General features: G+C 40.4%; 1 protein-coding gene across 1 annotated transcript in view; it reads right to left on the reverse strand.

The window, feature by feature from the left end:
• LOC122551054 (DNA-binding protein RFX8-like) overlaps positions 1-16,365 on the reverse strand; it is an 87,333-nt gene that overhangs the window by 8,251 nt on the left and 62,717 nt on the right. The window contains exons 12-14 of the mRNA XM_043692697.1: positions 9,401-9,495; positions 5,588-5,705; positions 369-646 (exon numbers count right to left, since the gene is read on the reverse strand). Coding sequence (XP_043548632.1) covers positions 369-646; positions 5,588-5,705; positions 9,401-9,495 — 491 coding nt within the window. The remainder of the gene's footprint in view (positions 1-368; positions 647-5,587; positions 5,706-9,400; positions 9,496-16,365) is intronic.

The following is a 16,365-nucleotide window of genomic DNA, read 5'->3' on the forward strand; positions in this document are numbered from 1 at the left end:
TCAGTGGGTTTACTTCTTTAAAGCTCCCGTGAAATGCTTTGGATTAAAAGTGCGAGATAAATACATACTGTAGTTCTGGTTGTTGAAAGGATACTTCAATTTGGAGTTCTGTGGCAAGTTTAGTCTGTATTAATGACATAATTACAAGAATATCATGCTATTCAACGGAGAGCTGGTAGTGAAAGTGTTTTTACAAGCAGATAAATGAAAGAGGCAGCTACTGTCAGATTTCCATGTTCAATTGTACGTTGTGCTTGTTGGAAACTACTGGCTGATTAGCCTGTGAAAATATTACTGAGAACTAGTAGTCTCAATTACTTTTACAGCAAAATTCAAATCTTATTAATTAGACAGCAGGATCAGCTTACCTTGTTGCCAGTCAATGTATCAACTTTAAAGCCCAAAGGTTTGATGGTGATATTTTGCAGATTAAGGTCTTTGTCACCTGTTTGTTCAGACTTTACATTAAGAGACTCTGGTACTGAATACTTTTTGAGAACGGATTCTAAGTCTGGTTCCTGAATTGAATCATGTGAGAGTTGGCCCATGTTTTCTGATACTGATTTTTCCATTTCCTCTTCCATGTAGGACTGAAGTACATGAGTTAAATACTCAGAAATTAGAAGGTTCACCAAGTGCCAAGATCCTATTGTATAACAAACGAAAGGCTAATCATTGGTAACACTGAACTTTAGTATTGTTGAAGAAAGAGACGGTTTTTCGACTTACACTCATCAGGTTAATTCACAAAAATACCAATATGGAAAATTAACATTGTCCAACAAATGTTGCAAGAAGTAAGGTACTAACTGTACTCAACCAGCCTGCACTTGCAAATCTCGCAAATTAACTGTCCAACATAAGGTGTAGCCCTGCAATCGGATAACAGATGCTGGATAATTCTGAGTTTGAAAAGAATTATGCTGACAATCAATTTGAGGTTGTCACTTCCATTCACAGTGTAGTGTTCCTGCATGAACTAGAAGCTACACATAAGAAGTCAAAGGGCCTTTTTCATTGCAGACAAAAAAGCAGGTAAGCCCACTAAGCTGGTTTCATCTCAACAAAATAGGTGATGGCCATTCATCAACTCATTTCCAAGGCAATGTTCTGGCCAATCAAAGTTAGCCTGCCTAACTTAAAAATCTAAATAAATTCTGGCAATTACTATTCACTGTTACATTCTCCAAGGCAACACCTCTACTAATCAGAGTCCATTTGCTGACCATCAGGACTCTCATCTCATAAAATGTAAATGTTAATTTTCCATTTTATTGATATGCTTGTGAATGGTCATTTAAAAGTATGAGATGAAAATCTTTGACTAAATAAGATATTTTCAGCGATATTAAATTAAAGGACTAATAAAGTATTACAATCTTTACAAATTACTCATATTCCGTCATAAAATGAATTATAAATCAATCTCTTATGTTTAAATAGAGTAGATTAAGCTCTTTCGAACAACAAATATTCAAATTTCAAAGCAGGTCGTAAAGTCATACAGTCATCGAGATGTACAGCATGGAATCAGACCCTTCGGTCCAACCCGTCCATGCCGACCAGATATCCCAACCCAATCTAGTCCCACCTGCCAGCACCCGGCCCATATCCCTCCAAACCCTTCCTATTCATATACCCATCCTAATGCCTTTTAAATGTTGCAATTGTATCAGCCTCCACAACTTCCTCTGGCAGCTCATTCCAAAAACGTACCGCCCTCTTCGTGACAACATTGTCCCTTAGGTCCCTTTTGTATCTTTCCCCTCTCACCCTAAACCTATGCCCTCTAGTCTGAACTCCCCCACACCAGGGAAAAGACTTTGTTTATTTATCCTATCCATGCCCCTCATAATTTTGTAAACCTCTATAAGGACACCCCTCAGCCTCTGACGCTCCAGGGAAAACAGCCCCAGACTGTTCAGCCTCTCCCCATAGCTCAAATCCTCCAACCTTGGTAACATTCTTGTAAATCTTATCTGAATCCTTTCAAGTTTCACAACATCCTTTCAATAGGAAGGAGACCAGAATCACATGCAATATTCCAACAGTGGCCTAACCAATATCCTGTACAGCCGCAACATGACCTCCCAACTCCTGTACTCAATACTCTGACCAATAAAAGAAAGCATACCACAACCACCTTCACTTATCCTATCTACCTGCAACCCCACTTTCATGGAGCTATGAACCTGCACTCCAAGGTCTCTTTGTTCAGCAACACTCCCTAGAACCTTACCATTAAGTGCATAAGTCCTGCTAAGATTTGCTTTCCCAAAATGCAGCACCTCACATTTATCTGAATTAAACTCCATCTGCCACTTCTCAGCCCATTGGCCCATCTGGTCAAGATCCTGTTGTAATCTGAGGTAACCTTCTTCACTGTCCACTGCATCTCCAATTTTAGTGTCATCTGCAAACTTACTAACTATACCTCTTATGCTCACATCCAAATTATTTATATAAATGACAAAATGTAGATGACCCAGTACTGATCCTTGTGGCACTCCACTGGTCACAGGCCTCCAGTCTGAAAAACAACCCTCCACAACCACCCTCTGACTTCTACCTTTGAGCCAGTTTTGTATCCAAATGGCTAGTTCTCCCTTTATTCCGTGAGATCTAAGCTTGTTAATCAGTCTCCCATGGGGAACCTTGTCGAACGCTTTACTGAAGTCCATATAGATCACATCTACCGCTCTGCCCTCCTCAATCATCTTTGTTACTACTTCAAAAAACTCAATCAAGTTTATGAGACATGATTTCCCAAACACAAAGCCATGTTGACTATCCCTAATCAGTCCTTGCCTTTCCAAATACATGTACATCCTGTCCATCAGGATTCCCTCCAACAACTTGCTCACCACCGACGTCAGACTCACTGGTCTATAGTTCCCTGGCTTGTCCTTACCACCCTTCTTAAACAATGGCACCATGTTAGCCAACCTCCAGTCTTCTGGCACCTCACCTGTGACTATAGATGATACAAATATCTCAGCAAGAGGCCCAGCAATCACTTCCCTACCTTCCCACAGAGTTCTAGGGTACACCTGATCAGGTCCTGGGGATTTATCCACCTTTATGCGTTTCAAGACATCCAGCACTTCCTCCTCTCTAATATGGATATTTTGCGAGGTGTCACCATCTATTTCGCTACTTTCTATATCTTCCATATCCTTTTCCACAGTAAATATTGATGCAAAATACTCATTTAGTATCTCCCTCATTTTTTGTGGCTCCACACAAAGGCCGTCTTGCTGAAGTCCTTGATTTGTTGCTAGGAGATTTTATAACTTTACATTTCATTTTAAAATTGCATTTATGTATTATTTGTCTTTGTTAATGTGCAGTCAATAGATAAGTTATCTATGATCATTTACGTTTTCCTTTTAAGAATACCATACCACTTCATAAATCTATACATCTGAATTGGTAGTGTTCTTTATTTGTCTTAACTGGCACCACAGTTTAAGACTTAATGGGACACATATTTTCATTTCAAGGACCTTTTCCAACAACATAGGTTAGTTATATGTTTATACATACAAGCTGAGATGATGATATGTCTCATTTTTACACTGCATTTGTTAAAGAAAGTTTAGTTTTGACAAAAAACTGTTCCTTCCACAAAGTTGTTCATAGAAGTCAAACGATGCAATTCAAAAAGCATGACACTGAAATTCAAAACAAAAACAGGAAATTCTGGAAATATTCAACAGGTAATGGATGCATGTGTGGACTGAGGCAGTTCATCCTTTGGGCCTGTGAACTTTCATTGGAACTCAAGAGTTGGGTGTAATAGGCTTTCAGCAAAAAGTGGTTAGAACATGGGTAAAAGGAAGGATGGTAATTGAGTGAAAGGCAGGAGAGAGTGAATGACAGAAGAGTTGGTCTTGGAGAAAGTGAGGACTGCAGATGCTGGAGATCAGAGTCGAGAGTGGGATGCTGGAAGAGCACAGCAGGTCAGACAGCATCCAAGGATCAGGAGAATCCCATCATCAGGTCTCGCAGACCCAAAGGAAATAGTGTTGGAGTAAGAACATAAACAATAGATGTGTCTAGAAAGGGTGTGCTGCTGGCTGAAAGTGCAAAAAACAATTAAAATAAGTAAAGACAAGGAAACAAATGCTGAACCTGTTGAGTGTTTCCAGCATTTTCTGTTTTAATTAAATAGCATTAATCTGTTTTCTTAGCTGACCAGATTGGATGTGTATGACACCAAGTTGAGATACAGTTGCAAATATTATACATGCGCGATGTCATTTCGCACTCTCAAACTAGCAAAATAATATGTAGGAAAATTACATTGAACTTTGAAACTATTTTTAACCATCATTAAACATACTAATCAGGGTGGCACAATGGCTTAGTGGTTAGTACAGCTGCCTCAGAGCACCTGGGACCTGGGTTTGACTGTCTGTGTGGAGTTTGCACATTCTCCCCGTTTATGCTGAGTTTCCTCTAGGTGCTCTGGTTTCCTCCCACCGTCAAAAGATGCACAGGTTAGATAAATTGGCCATGCTAAATTACCCATAGTGTTCAGGGATGTGTAGGTTAGGTGCATTAGTCAGGGGAAATGTAGAGCAATTGGGTAGGAGTAATGGGTTTGGGTGGGATACTCTTCAGAGGGTCAGTGTGGACTTGTTGGGCCAAATGGCTGTTTCCACACTGTAAGGATTCTAAAATAATCTACCGGGATAATCAACCAAAAGATAAAGCAGACTTTAGCAGCGTTGTCCATACTGTTTGCAATCTAATGTGGTATTGAGTAATACACAGTGTGATCACAGAAGTACCATTTCCCGATAGGTGCTTACCCCCAATTTATGTCATTTTGAGATGGACAATAACCATGAAGAGGACTGATTTTTACCACTTACCTGGAAAGCCTGCCAGCAGGGCCATAGCCTACTGTACTTCATCAGCCATGGAATCCAGGGTGACATTGCCGGTGACACATAGTTAAGAAACGTGAGACTGGGGGGAGTTGGAACCGGCAGGCAGACCATTGTCAACAAGTGGAATGGGGATGCAGTGTTGTTGTAGTAGTATCAGTACAGGGTAGGGGGTGGCAATCATTGCAGCTGAGTGCCTCTCCAGGAGCCTGAAAGTACGCATCATGGAGCAAACCCACCACAACTCACTAGGAGACTGCCAGGGTAACCAAGCTAATTCCCCATGATGTGTGTCAGATCCTCCCAACATGGACAAAATGCTTGCAGTGGCTGCCCACTGAACGCCCAATATTTTCCCCAATCATGTTGCCAGGCTTGTCACCCTTCAGCAATGGGATTTTTAAAAATCAGTCCCAAATAATCAAAGTTAAAAATCACATAACACCAGGTTATAGTCCAACAGGTTTATTTGGAAGCACTAGCTTTTGAAGCACTGCTCCTTCATTAGGTGGTTGTGGGGTACTCTGGTGTTGTGTGATTTTTTAACTTTGTACACCCCAGTCCAACACCGGCACCTTCAAATCATTCCAAATAATCAAGAAATCTATGCTCTTTTAAATCCATTCTCTAGTCTCAGTACTTGTGAAAAAAATGAATATGTTGCAATTATTTATTTAAGATTCACGTCTTACCAAATGATTCTGCATTTGACAGTGTTAAAGCACGACTTATTGCAGACAGGAAGTAGTTCCATCTCAACTGGAAATTTGCAGCTAGTTGTGTGAACTCTTCTCCCCTGAAGTTGCTGGGCTGAAAAAATCAAATGTTTGTGTCTTTGTTGTGCACATTCTTGATGAAGAGATACTTTTCATTTTAAAATTAAATTTGATGATGATATTGATGATTTGCATGGAGAAAGCAATTCTACATGTACTGCATCCTCTGCGCGTTAGAAATAACATGGAAGGTCCGTCAGTGTGTGCTGCTTGATAAGATTTCCTTATGTTGTTTGGTGAATGTTTTCCAAACATCTTAACAGTGGATTTCAAGTTTAAACTTTGTGCAGTCTTTAAGAGCTAAAGTAATTTTGTAACAAAGATTGTTGGCGGGAATATTACCTGTTTTAAAAAGCACATAGTGACAGAGGTGGCTGGAACAGGGCCAGGAAATCACAGGAGATGGCATGTGGGCAGATCCCCCTCATCGTCATTATTATTTGGAGAAATGCATTTGTGTGCCATATACTTGGACTTGCAATAGTCATGAAATTTCTGATGTTGTTGTTGTTGTTTTAATCTTATGCAGTAGCCATTAAACTTATCACATGAAACATGGCATTAGGGCTGTGCAGCTGAATTTTGGAACTTTAAGATATCCAGTTACTGCAAGAAAGAATTCAAATAGCAGTCTGTAACTTTGAACTACTAGGTGAGTCAGAATGTCTGTGAGTTCTCCAGTCCCTTGTACAGAACACAATGTGGGACACAATTGAAGTTTCTTCTAGTTTCCATGGCAAGATTATGAGCTAACTACAGAATTAAACAAACCCTGAATGAATAATGGTAGCAACGCTGGGGAAAGGGTCCCACAAGCTGTATAGCATCCTAGATCATACCAAGGAGCAGGAAAGGCAAAATGGAGAAATTTTGAAGGTCTTGAAGACACATTTTTGTTTCTCTACTAATGTTACATATGAATGGTATGTGTTGAACATCAGAGTTCTGGGGCAAGGGAGAATATTGATCAGTATGAGATAGCACTGAAATATATAGCTAAATTCCAGCCTTGGGCAACTGTCTGTGTGGAGTTTGCACATTCTCCCTGTGTCTGCGTGGGTTTCCTCCGGGTGCTCCAGTTTCCTCCCACAGTCCAACGATGTGTAAGTCAGGTGAATTGGCCATGCTAAATTGCCAATAGTGCTATGTACGTTAGTCAGAGGGAAATGGGACTGGGTGGGTTACTCTTCGGAGGGTCGGTGTGGACTTGATGGGCCGAAGGGCCTGTTTACACACTGTAGAGAATCTAATCTAATCTAAACTAATCCTGTGAAATAGGACAACGGAAAGTTGATCTGATCAGAAATAGTATTCCTTCAGGAGTAAAAGATCCAATTGTGAGAGCATACCTCCTAAGACAGTAGTACTGAAGTTCTGAGGTTGTCTATCATCAGCTGCAAAGTATTAACGGAAGAACGCACGAAGCTTTGCATTATGCTGAGATACAGTCCAGGACTAACCAGAACAACAAGTTGGAAAAAAGAAAAATATATTTGCATGAAGGTCAGCAGAATGATAAAGATCAGCATAAGTAGTAAACCGAATATAAATACAGTATTGTGAAGGAAACCACATCAAATAAAAGGAAGTAAATCCAGCTGCAAGAAAATGAATTACTTTGCACACAGATGTTTGTCTGGAAAGAAATAAAGAAAGGCCATAAAATGGCGGCTGGAGTGATGTTAGACAATTTTTCTAACGAATCACTGTACACCATATCAGATCTAAAGGTATTAAATGGTTTGTGGCTATTAGATGACAACAGAAGGAGAATACCAAGAGAATCTGAAGTGACAGATACACATCAGTATTCCATGCAACATTGTGATCTTTGCAGACCTGTACAGAGTGACCAGAAAATTAAACGTTTGTAGGTAAAATTAATACTTTATGATGATCAATATCTGTTCCAAGAGAGCAAATAAAGCTGAGAGCCCAATCCAAGAATTAAGAACAACAGTTCCAAACAATAAACCAAAATCCACTCATCTCAACTGAATTAATTATTGGGTTTAGACTGCTTACCATAACAGAGATTTGCAGTGTGTATGGACGTGTGGTGGAAGTGGCCATCTTGAATGATGATCAGAAACTAATGTGACTATTAGAGATTAGATTAGATGATTAGATTACTTAGATTAGATTACTTACAGTGTGGAAACAGGCCCTTCGGCCCAACAAGTCCACACCGACCCGCCGAAGCGCAACCCACCCATACCCCTACATTTACCCCTTTAACCTAACACTACAGGCAATTTAGCATTGCCAATTCACCTGACCCGCACATCTTTGTGACTGAGGGAGGAAACCGGAGCACCTGGAGGAAACCCACGCAGACACGGGGAGAATGTGCAAACTTCACACAGTCAGTCACCTGAGGCGGAAATTGAACCCGGGTCTCTGGCGCTGTGAGGCAGCGGTGCTAACCACTGTGCCACCGTGCCGCCCATAAGATGATCCTGAAGCTGAACTAGAGAAAGGAGTTTCCCGAATTCAAGTACATAGGTCGTTTACTAACAGCAAGGGGACTCCACCCAGATCCTGACATGGTGGAGAGCAAAGGTGTAGCAAACAACAAATATGAAAGCAACTCAACAATTTGATAGATCTATAAACGAGCTAAGAATATTCTTGTCTAATTTGTCAAATGAGTGTAAACCTCTAGACAAGCTCATTGCTATGGAATACCAGTGTTACTATAGCAGAGAACCAGAAGCATTTTTCACCAGAATCAAACAACTGGTGACAATAATGCCAATGCTGCAGTACAATGATGTCAATTATGAAGTCACCTTGCAGTGTGGTGCCACCTAGGCAGGATTTGGAGCAACTCTTATACAACAAAGAATACCAGTTGTTAACATAAAATGAATGTCATACGAAACAGATTGAGAAAGGATGTCTGACTACTGCCTTTTCTTGTGAGCATTTTAATCAATATCTGTTTTATTGAGGTAAAATTATAGTGGAATCTGACCACAAACCAGTCCAAAGCATCATTTTCAAATGGCTTCCATCTGCACCAAAACTACTGGCTTACGATGTTACATCATTTACAGAGATGTCGTTTGGAAGTGACTTACAAGCAAGAGAAGCTGATGTGAATTGCTGACATACTGTCAAGAACAGAATACCTGATTAAGAAAATTGACAAAGCTATATAGAGTGTGAAATCTTTCAGATCTCAACAAGAAGCAATAGCTTGACATGCTTTAAAAGCCATCAACCCAGCCGAGACATTGAATCTGAAAGATAAGTGTCTTGCTCAAGTCAAGCTTCAAGGGTCTGATATTTTAACCATGTGAGAGAAACACAGATGATTAATGCTTCTGTAGCTTAAATCTGCATCTGCAGCTCAACTGTCAGACTCAAAATGTGGAGTTTAAAATCTACTCCATTGTCTGAATGTATTGTTAGGGTTAGACCTTGTTTATATTGTTTTTAAATAGAGATTAAAAGTATAGATTTGAGAGGAAAGTGTCATTAAAAAAAGTCAAAGAAAAATACAAGTGTTTAGATATGCAGCACTGAATATTTGGATGAAATTGTATGGGCATACAATTTAAAAATATTTATTAACAGCACTAGCCATAATTCACAATATATTAAGCTTGATAATCTGTGGATGACTAAGTGATCAGATTTAAAGGACACAGTAAATTTGAACCTTCAACATGCATTGTAACATAAGCATTGTAATTACAATATTATTTTCAGTAAATATCTTACCTGAAATACAAAGAGATGCACAAGGGTTGACACACACTGAAAGTAAGCTCTAATATCTGCTGCAGTATCTAGCAAAGCTAGCAAACTATCAAAACCTGCAATAAAAATAAATCATACCAGGGCATTAGTATCTACATTCTGTTTTCGGTGGTTCTGCAATTATTATCTCCATATCGCAAGTTGGTAACCATAATAAAGGCAATGTTTTAAACATTCTTCAATTACTGGCAGACAGAATAAAAATATCCATTTTACAAAATATATAAAGATGTTACATCCATTCAACATTTTTCATACTTTGTAGAGATTATGTTAAATCACATCCAACTATTGCTCCCATGTTTCTTTGAACAATTTGGAGAAGACTCTTACACTTATAGAGTTGTACAGGCATAGTGATGTACGGCATAGAAACAGACCCTTTCGTCCAACTCGTCCATGCCGACCAGATTTCCTGAATAAATCTAGTCCCAGTTGCCAAAATTTGACTCATATCTCTCTTAACCCTTCCTTTTCATATACCCATCCAGATGCCTTTTACATGTTATAAATATACCAGCCTCCACCACTTCCTCTGGCAGCTCATTCGATACATGGACCACCCTCTGTGTGAAAAAGTTCCCCCTTAGGTCCCTTTTAAATCTTTCTCCTCTCACCTTAAACCTATGCCCTCTAATTTTGGACTCCTCTACCCCAGGGAAAAGACTGTCCTGCCTGTCCTGGAATGCTGCCTGAATTGCTGTGCAGTTCCAGCACCACTGATCCAGAATCTGGTTTCCAGCATCTGCAGTCATTGTTTTTACCTTGTCCATTTACCCTGTCCATGCCCCTCATGATTTTATAAACCTCTATAAGGTCACTGCTCAGCCTCCGATGCTCCAGGGAAAATAGCTCCAGTCTATTAAGCCTCTCCCGACAGTTTAACCCCTCCAATCCTGGCAACATCTATGTAAATCTTTTCTGAACCCATTCAAGTTTCATGACATTCTTCCTATAGCAGGGAGACCAGAACTACACATGTCTACCAAAAGTGGCCTAACCAATAACCTGTACAGCCACAACATGACCTCCCAACCCCTACACTCAATGCATGACCAATAAAGGCAAGTATTCTCACTATTCCTCACTATTCTATCTATCTGCAACTCCACTTTCAAGGAACTATGAACCTGCACTCTAAGGTCTTTTTGTTCAGCAACACTCCCCAGGACCTTACCATTAAGTGTCTTAGTCCTGCCCTGATTTGTCTTTCCAAAATGCAGCACTTCACATTTATCTAAATAACACTTCATCTGCCACTCCTCTGCCCTTTTGCCCATCTGATCACAAATCTCTCTAATATTCTTAGTTACACTCATAAAAGTATTAATTCCATTGAACTAATCTCATTTAATGTTTACCCAATCAATTTTAGGTATTTTCTAATCACGTCTTTGGAGCAGGCAAGACTTGAATCCAGGCCTTCTGGCTTGGAGAGACATTGCCACTGTGCAACAAGAGCCCTCCTAATCAATTTTATGCCGACTATAATTAATGAGATCGACATTGTAGCTGAAGGAATGTCGGAGTTAGTTTATGAATGATGTTTGAGAACTTACTAGAAACTCCAAAATCTAAAAATAACTTTTATGAGTCATTTAAATTGTTTGGTGAAAATATAATGCACATAACCAATATTTATAAAGTAATATTACATCTTTACATCCATAAAATTTGATAGAGCTGCCCTGGTTGGTAGTTGCACATCCTGTACAATGCTAAATGATTCTGATCAGAAAGATTCTAGTTTCAGTTCTCATTTTGTACTGAGTTAACAATGCAACTACGGATAAAAAACTAGTATTATATCAGAATTTTAAAAATGTAAAAAAAAGCAAAGATAAAGAAGTGCTATGAACTGTAATGTGACAAATGTAAAAAACTTAAATGTCACATTATTGGAGATGATGATATTCTTAGTTACAGCTAAATAAGAAAGATGGTTTGTAGACATATAGAAACTTTTCTGCTCATTTTGTCTAAACTGGCTCATATCACCTTTGGTTCTTTCACTAATCACTTTAAATCAGAGTCCTCCAAGAACAGTTTGTCCTTATTAATTAGAGATAATGCCTTATGACTGAAGGGATAAAAGGTAGGGGGAGAAAATGGGAACAGGATTCAGAGTTAGATGATATCCCGTGATCATATTGAATGGCAGAACATTTCAAAGGACTGAATGGCCTATTCCTGCTTCTATTTTCTGTTTCTTTATCATCTACTCTCTACCCCTCATCATTTTGTACCCAGGACTCTGAATACTCATGTTCTGTAGCATTGCTACAATGCAGATGACATTCACCCTTATCAGGAATGGCAATTCCCATTATACCCCTGGTTCATCTGATTGCATTGAATAATTGTTTCGAAAATAGCATCAGTAAAACTTATTGCTAGTCACTGTTGCAACAACTACCAGCCAGACTGAAGTGCGGGGGCTGGTAGGACAGCTATGCTACAGAGAAGGTAGAGGTGGCCCTCTCTCCCATCCTCTCACCCTCCAAATGCAAACAGTGGGTTGTTCCTGGCCCACTGCAGACTAAAGTCCACCAATGCCTTGTGACAGATGGAACCATCCATGATGTAAACGCAAACAACCCTCACATCCCAACAAAAAACGTCTCTCTGCCACAAATTGGAGCCTGGGAATGTATAAAATACAATTAGCCTTGTAGTGTTTGGGTCTGTAGCAAGGGGTAGTGTGCTAAGGAGAATAATCCTAGCTTCATCAATCTACCCTTGTAATTCAAGTTTACCATCTCCAGAACCATCCTTATAGTTTTTTTTCCCCTACATTCTCTCCAATGCTGAATGCTTCAAGAATATTAAGGAGTACCTTGTAAATGCATAAAGTGCATGGATTTAGAATTACTTAGGGTCTCAGGCCTCATGGCATTGGGAATTAAAATTAGTGGAAGAGAATTGACAGGAGCAATATAAAGCAAGGCCCAGAATAGTAAGGTTTCCCTCTAGAGGAGAAGCAACAAGTCTTTCATCCAGAGCCTGGGGCAGATTACAATTTTACTGCCCCACACATGATATATGATGTGACAAGTACACTGGGCTAATATTTGTGACTTCCACTCAGCAACTTGGACACTAGGTTCATACTGATGTTTTACAATAGGGGCCCACCTGCGTAACCAAGCATGGATTCTGACATGAATACCTTTGAAAAATACCAGGCTGATATGCAGCAATAAAGCTGTCTGAGTAATTTAACACCATTTCAGCTCCTGAGCAACTTGGCAGCATTGCTCTTATTTCTCAAACTCTAAGATACGGCCCTAACTGAATTGATGCCAAATGAAAATATCTAAATTAAGTGATCCTGCCTTGACCCTGTATACTTTAGCATTGTCAGAGATGAGAAGAGAGTGGGATCTACCTGATCTGGCAGACATAGAAGACTCCATGGCATTATTTATAAAAAGATCAGGGGAGTTATCCCTAATTTTCTGGTCAATACATATCCCTCAATTAACATCACATAAACTGATTATGTTGTCATTATCAATTGCTGTTTGCAAGTTTGCAGATTGCAAGTTGACTACGCTTACTGCATTACAACTGCAGCTGCATTTCAGAAGTGTTTAATTGGCTAGAAAGCAATTTGAGATGTCCAGTGTTAAGACAACTTCTTTATAAGTGGAAGCCTTTCCACTTTTTCAGGCTCTCCTGCAGTTGACAAAATTCTCTAGGAATGGGGAGGTTTCGAATTGCTGAGCTGCTTTATTACATAGGTAAAAACAATGACTGCAGATGTTGGAAACCAGATTCTGGATTAGTGGTGCTGGAAGAGCACAGCAGTTCAGGCAGCATCCAAGGAGCTTTGAAATCGACGTTTCGGGCAAAAGCCCTTCATCAGGAATTTATTACATATCAAGTTGGGCATTCAGAGTCATGCTTCTGAATCATGATAGGTTGAGAAAAGGGAAGATGCAACAAGACATTAGTGTCCTTGAATACCAGTCGCTGAAAGTAAGCATTCAGGTGCAGCAGGTTGTGAAGAAGGCAAATGGGGAGAGGATTCAGGTACAGGAGCAGGAAGGTCTTACTACAATTGTGCAGGACCTTAGTGAGAGTACAGCTGGAGTATTGTGTGCAGTTTTGGTCTCCTTATCTGAGGAAGGAAGTTCTGGCTATGGAGGTAATGCATCGAAGGTATACCAGATTGAGATGGCAGAACAAGCATAGAGAGAGACAACCCCACCCGAGGCCAACCACTTCAACTCCCCCTCCCACTCCCTAAGGTCATGCAGGTCCTTGGCCTCCTCCATCGCCACTCCCCAATCACCTGACGCCTGGAGGAAGAATGCCTCATCTTCCGCCTCGAGACCCTCCAACCCCATGGCATCAATGTGGATTTCACCAGTTTCCTCAATTCCCCTCCCCCCATCTTATCCCAGATCTAACCTTCCAACTCTGCATCACCCTCATGACCTGTCCTACCTGTCATCTTCCTTTCCATCTATCCACTCCACCCTCCCCTCTGACCTCTCACCATTACCCCCACCTCCATCCACCTATTGCATTGTCAGCTACCTTCCCCCCGCCCTGCCCCCCCCCCCTTCTCCTCTGCCAAGGACAAGCAAGTCCTGGGCCTCCTCTACTGCCAAACCCTAATCACTCACGTCTGAAGGAAGAAAGCCTCATCTTCCACCTTGGGACACTCCAACCACACGGGATCAATGTGGATTTCCCCTCTCCTCACCTCATCCCAGATCCAACCTTCCAACTCGGCACTGGCCTCTTGAACTGTCCTACTTGTCCATGTTCCTTTCCACTTATCCACTCCACCTTCCTCTCTGACCTTCACCCTACCTTCATCTACCTTCAAACTCTCAGGTACCTTCCCCCCAGCCCCCTCCCCCTCCCATTTATCTCACCACCCCCTCAGCTCACAGCATCAATCCTGATGAAGGGCCTTTGCTCAAAAGGTGAACTCTCTTGCTCCTCGGATGCTGCCTGACCTGCTGTGCTTTTCCAGCACCACGCTCTCGACCCTAATCTCCAGCATCTTCCGTCCTCACGTTCGCCTAAGGATACAGGGTAGGCTATTTAGATAAGACCATAAGTCCATAAGGTCATACAGAATAGGAGCAGGAGTAGGATTTTCGACCCCTCAAGCCTATTCCACCATTCAATACTGGATGATCTGACATTCCTCAGGTCCATTTTCCTGCCTTTTCCCCATAACTGTTCATTCCCCTAATAATCAAGAATCTACCTCAGTCTTAAGTATACACAAGGACTCTGAGCCCACAGCTCTCTGTGGCAAGGAGTCACAATCCTCTGACAGAAGAAATTCCAATTTATCTCAATCTTAAATTGCTTCTCCTTTATTTTGAGACTATGTCCTCTGCTTTGAGACTCCCATGAGGGGGAACATCCTCTCAGGATTTACCCTGTCAAGCCCCTTCAGAATCCTATAAATTTCATTGAAATCACCTAAACTCCAGTGAGTCGAATCCCAATCTGTTAAGCCTTTGTTCATAAGACAATCCTTGCAACCAGGGATCATCCCAGTGAATAATCCCTGATCTGCCTACAATGAAATTATATATTTCCTTAAATAAGGGGACCAAAATTGTTAGAGTACCCCAGATATGATCTCACCAGGATTTTGTACAGTTACAGTTAGACTGCACCTGTGCGCTAACTTTGTGTTTCATATACAAGTACCGCTAAGTGCCTTTGTGTTTCAGCTTTCTGCAGTTTTTCTCCATTTAAAAACTACTCTGTTCTTATTCTCCCCCTTGCAAAATCAACGACTTCACGTTTTCCCACATTATAGTCCACTTACCAACTTGTTGCCCACTTAATTAACCTATCAATATCTCTCCATAAATTATTTGTATCCTCTTTGCAACATGCCCTTCCACCTATTTTTGTATCCTCTGCATATGTGGCTACAGTACATTAGCTTCCTTCCTCCAAGTCATTAATATGTATTGTAAACAATTACAGCTCCAACACCGATCCCTGTGGAACTCCCCTGGTGGCAGATTGCCAATCTGAAAAAAAATCCCTTTTGTCCCCACTTCCTGTTTCTGGCTCAGTACCCAGTTTTATATCCACATCAATATTCTACCTCCAACATCATCGGGTCTTATCTTATGACTTAACCTTTTATGAGATACCTTGTTGAACACCTTCTAGAAGTCTAAATAAACACATTGACTGGTTCTGCTGTGGTTGAGACTTCCTCTAAAATGACTAGTAAATTTGTGGACATGATGTGCCTTTCATTAAGCCATGTTGATTCTGGTAGATTAGATTATAATTTTTTAAAATGCTCTGTTAATAGTTCCTCAATAATTGATTCCAACATTTTTCCAACAATAGACATTAAAATAATTAGCCTACCACTTTTGCCTCTCTTTTTGAATAAGGTGTCACATTGACAGTTTTCAAATCCTCCAGTACTTTTCCAGAATCCATGGACTTTTGGAAAATTACAACCTATGCATGCCCTATCTCTGTAGCTTCTCTTTTTGGAACATCCTACTCCTTGGATGTAAGCCACCAGGGTCAGGGGTCCTATCTGCCTGTAGCCCCATTAGTTTATTTAATGCTACTTCTCTAATGATGGTGATGATGATGATGAGGCAGGTTCAATCTTTGGTATTAGTGGAAAGTATCTGTTTAGCTTCTCTGCTATTTCTTTGTTCTTGATAACTATTTCCACAGGCTAATTTTCTAAGGGGCCTATGTTTATTTTTACCCCTCTTCCTTTTTACATATTTAAATAAGCTCTTGTTCTCAGTTTTTATATTGTTAAATTTGTTCACCCACAGAGTAGTGAGCTTGTGGATTTTCTGTCACAAAAAGCAGTTGAAACCCAAACATTGAGTGTTTTCACAAATGAGTTAGGTATAGGGCTAAAGGGATCAAAGGGTATGAGGGGAATACAGAAACAGGAT

This window comes from Chiloscyllium plagiosum, chromosome 6 (assembly GCF_004010195.1).
Source record: "Chiloscyllium plagiosum isolate BGI_BamShark_2017 chromosome 6, ASM401019v2, whole genome shotgun sequence".
Classification (NCBI taxonomy): Eukaryota; Metazoa; Chordata; class Chondrichthyes; order Orectolobiformes; family Hemiscylliidae; genus Chiloscyllium; species Chiloscyllium plagiosum.